The sequence below is a fragment of the Quercus suber genome, unplaced genomic scaffold (genome assembly GCF_002906115.3).
Source record: "Quercus suber isolate HL8 unplaced genomic scaffold, Cork oak 2.0 scaffold_98, whole genome shotgun sequence".
Lineage (NCBI taxonomy): Eukaryota > Viridiplantae > Streptophyta > Magnoliopsida > Fagales > Fagaceae > Quercus > Quercus suber.
In genome coordinates, this window is record NW_027069563.1 from 1270086 (window position 1) to 1273753 (window position 3668).

At 30.8% G+C, this 3668-nt stretch overlaps 1 protein-coding gene across 1 annotated transcript; it reads right to left on the minus strand.

The window, feature by feature from the left end:
• Positions 1-525: 525 nt before the first annotated feature.
• Positions 526-1629, minus strand: LOC112033329 (FCS-Like Zinc finger 17). The gene is made up of 2 exons (XM_024066114.2): positions 1274-1629; positions 526-1106 (listed from the first exon to the last, which is right to left on the minus strand). Exons 1-2 carry the CDS (start codon positions 1591-1593, stop codon positions 890-892), a joined length of 537 nt encoding a protein of 178 aa, XP_023921882.1. The 5' UTR covers positions 1594-1629; the 3' UTR covers positions 526-889.
• Between the last annotated feature and the right edge of the window lie 2039 nt (positions 1630-3668).

A 3668-nucleotide genomic window follows, 5' to 3' on the forward strand; every position in this document is an offset into this window, starting at 1 on the left:
AAACTGTTTTAACAGCAGTGAATGTTTTAGTAAATGTAATGGCTACTAGTAGGAACCATAAGTTTCTAATTATGGTAGTTGTGAGATGGAAAGCTATTTTGTTGGTTGCAGGTGTTTAAAACCAGAAAATGGAAATTTAGTGAGGTTGTTTTTTAATGTAGGGGTGGGATGGGGAGAAGATAATTTGCTGGCTGTTTTTGTGGAAGAGCAAAATCAAAGCGTGAAGCTCTATTAGCAGTAAGCACAAGAGAATATCTACCCTCTCTGCCTTATGAGTCACGATTTGTGTGCAACACCAAGGTCCTTAAAAAAGTAGCTAGTGATCTAGGATTCAGGATTCTAGCATACATATGCTCACTTCTTGTCCATTTCCAATCACAAGACGCGTAATATCTTAAAAGAAAAATGGTTTGTTTTTGGTACCGCGCGAGTAGTTGATCTCTATGTGGCAACTATGTAAGAATGGTGAAACACGCTGCTGCCAAATCAAAGCATATTGATAAACGACAATGTTAGCAAAATATCTTTGAGTGAAGCCCACTTAAGATTGTGGATTTGTGATGGCCTTGTCTTGTAGTGACATACAAGCAGAAAAGAAAGTGACATATGACAAGGATAAGTGATATTTATCTTACCATTGAAAGGGAAAGAAGAGAAATTGAGCACTCTTTTCTTTGGTTGAGAAAAAGCGCTACTTCAAATCAGCCTTATCAGCTTGTCTTATTATACTCTTGAATATGGAAAAAATAGTACTGCAGCAGAAATTTCATCTGCTTCCCATATATAACAAAAAATCCCAACTCTTTCACCTTTCCCTTCCCACTCTCTACATCATCTTCGCTTGCAAATACACAATAAAAGAGTGTTAAACTATGAACTATATATGATTCTATGACACTATCGCCCAATTTATTTGACAACGGATTGGCCTAGGCTCATGTTTCTGACGTATTTCCTCAAGGAGTATTTGAGTCTCACGTCTGCCACTATTGCAACAATGTCTATAAGATGCCACCATGTTCTTCGTAGAAGCTTCTAATTCTCTCATTTCATCCAATACAATTTGTCTGTTCCGGCACTCTATGCTACAGAAGCCTTGGTCACCCCTGCATTAACATAACATCAATTAGTTTAATCCATAGCATTGGAGCACAAAATTTAGTGAAGAGCAAGACTTGAACACAGTAATGAACTTACATATTTTACAAAATACTATCATACTAGTAAGATAACTTTCGCTGTAATTAACAAAAAATGTAATAAGATTAATTACCTGTACATGTACACATCTTTATCAGGGCTTAGTTCCTTATCACATAGGTGACACATTTTTAGAAAGCAAGATTCAAGAGATTTGGTCTGAAGATGAAGTGGGAATTGAGGATGAGAGGTGGGTTGGGTAAATTTCAATGCGGATTTCACAAGGATATTGGATTCACCATGTGAAACCTGTGTAAGGATTCGTAACCCAACAGCTAATGAAGTGTGGTTGTTTGAGATTGCATGGCCTGCATAGCTGGACTTATTATGTTGTTTACTCTGCTTATTAACTTCATCTTCCATTTTGAAGGGACTCCTGAACTTTAGAAGCATTTTGTTTATTATGCAGAGAGAGAGAGAGAGAGAGGAATTTGATGAAGTTGGGGAATGGATGAGTGAAAGATATTTAAAGGCATTTGGTCCACACAGAAAAATAATGACACAAGGAAAACGACATGTTTTACAGTTGTTGGTACTTTTTTGTTTCCCACGTGCCTCATTTTCTTTTGTATATAATAATTTTATAATCTTTACCGTATTTTGCATTGCATGCTTTGTCTAAAGACTAAAGTTCAAACAAAAATGATTATCAANCAATTTGTTACTTCCTTCACGATCCATTTTAAATTAAAAAGTTAGATTATTTTGCTATTTAAATTTTTTTTATTATTATTCATGGCTCTACTATACTTTTTAGTATTATTCATAAGATCTATTGTATTATTTAAGCTAATTTTTATTTTTATTTATAATATTTTTAACAAAAAAATTTTAATTTTAATAAAATAAGCAGATCTCAAACACTTGATTATTCAACATTTTTCAAACGTTTGATTATGCCGACCCACCAAGTAATAAACACTATAACATGTAATGAGAAACGTGAAAAATGTGCAAGTAGAAGTAGAGGAACATGTGGAGTTTATTCAATTCATCATATGTAGGGCTGGCCCAGACCATCGAGAGAAAAAATAGGACGGTGGTACGGAAAAAGCCATAAATGCTGGACGTGAAAAGTGAAAACATCACGCACCGTTTGATTTGTGATTTGTCAATGATGTAAGATGATCTTTTACAAGGATTGGTGGGTGATTTCAGTTTAGGGAGGGACAATATAAAAGATAATAATAAGAAATAATCTAAAAATATTAATCAATAGTAATAATAAAATTATAAATAGTCGTAATTCTCATACAAAATCTATTAAAATTAAACAATTGTAAAATAAATAAATATGTAAAACTTCCAATTCATAGTTACTAAAGATTAATCACCATGGTTACTAAAGTTTAGATATATAATTTGATTCCTCAAAATAAATTAAAAAAATAATTTTCAACTTTTATTTCTCTATTATTCTAATTATTTAAAATTTGAATTTCTATGAAAATGCAAGAGATTGAGGAAAAAAGATAATATTTTAGTAGCATACAAGACATTATTATTATTATTATGTGTAAAGTTTGACATAAAGATAAATATTTTATGTTTTAGTCTGATGATAAAGAGTTATAATTAAGAATAGACGTCATAAGTTGAAACTTTTTCTATAAAAAAATAAATAAATAAATAAAGGGTAAATATTAATTAAAAGTTTAACTAAAAATAAAGGTAAGAGTTGGGTTGGGTGGCATTTATTTAGAGTTATTGTTTAAAGTGGAAGATGTTGTTTAAGTAATACCAAAAAATATTACAATTTTTTTTAATAAATTGAGGTGTCAATATATTATTGGTAAAAATAAAATAAAATAAAATAAATTATTGTATGCCTATTTTAATTAAAAACAAAAATATTGTAAAAATATTGTAAAATTTTATTGTGTTTTTAAACTTTTAAATTTGTGTGTTTTTTTTTTTTTTTTTTTTTAATGTCAGGATACAGGAAGTTTGTGCAGAACTCAACTTTATAGACGGATATTTTAGGAGGCAGTAGGGGCCCCACTCTGGGTCCGCCCCTGGTGCCTACAGACCTATTTGTCGGCTTGGGGTGAAATGGGTCCAGGTCCAGCACAGATCCATGCATGTCCCATGGGTCTGAAAAAGTGGTGTTTTTGCAGCCACGTGATTGCAAAAATTAAATATAAAATAACGATTTATTTTGTGTTTAAATATTTATTTAATATATTTTACGTGTATTTATTTTTTATTTTTTTTGTACATGTTACCGATTCAAAAACATTTAGAGGAGCATTCTTATCCAATTATATAAAATTCATAAAAATGCAAATATATATATATATAATTGTAGCTAAAAGGAGAGAGGGGGTTAGCTTCTTTTGATTCTCTATTTTGCATAAAATTATACACAACGCTACAGTGCTTTTCTAAATATATACAAGCATTTCTTATGCATTTTACTTTTCTCTATCCTCTAAACTCATTTGAATAGAAAAATAATTACTTTAAAA

Coding starts and splice junctions, on each gene's coding strand:
- LOC112033329 (XM_024066114.2), bottom strand. CDS start 1,593: ATGCTTCTAAAGTTCAGGAGTCCCTTCAAAATGGAAGATGAAGTTAAT. Junction 1,107..1,273: donor AAAGATGTGTACATGTACAG/GTAATTAATCTT, acceptor ATGTTAATGCAG/GGGTGACCAAGGCTTCTGTA.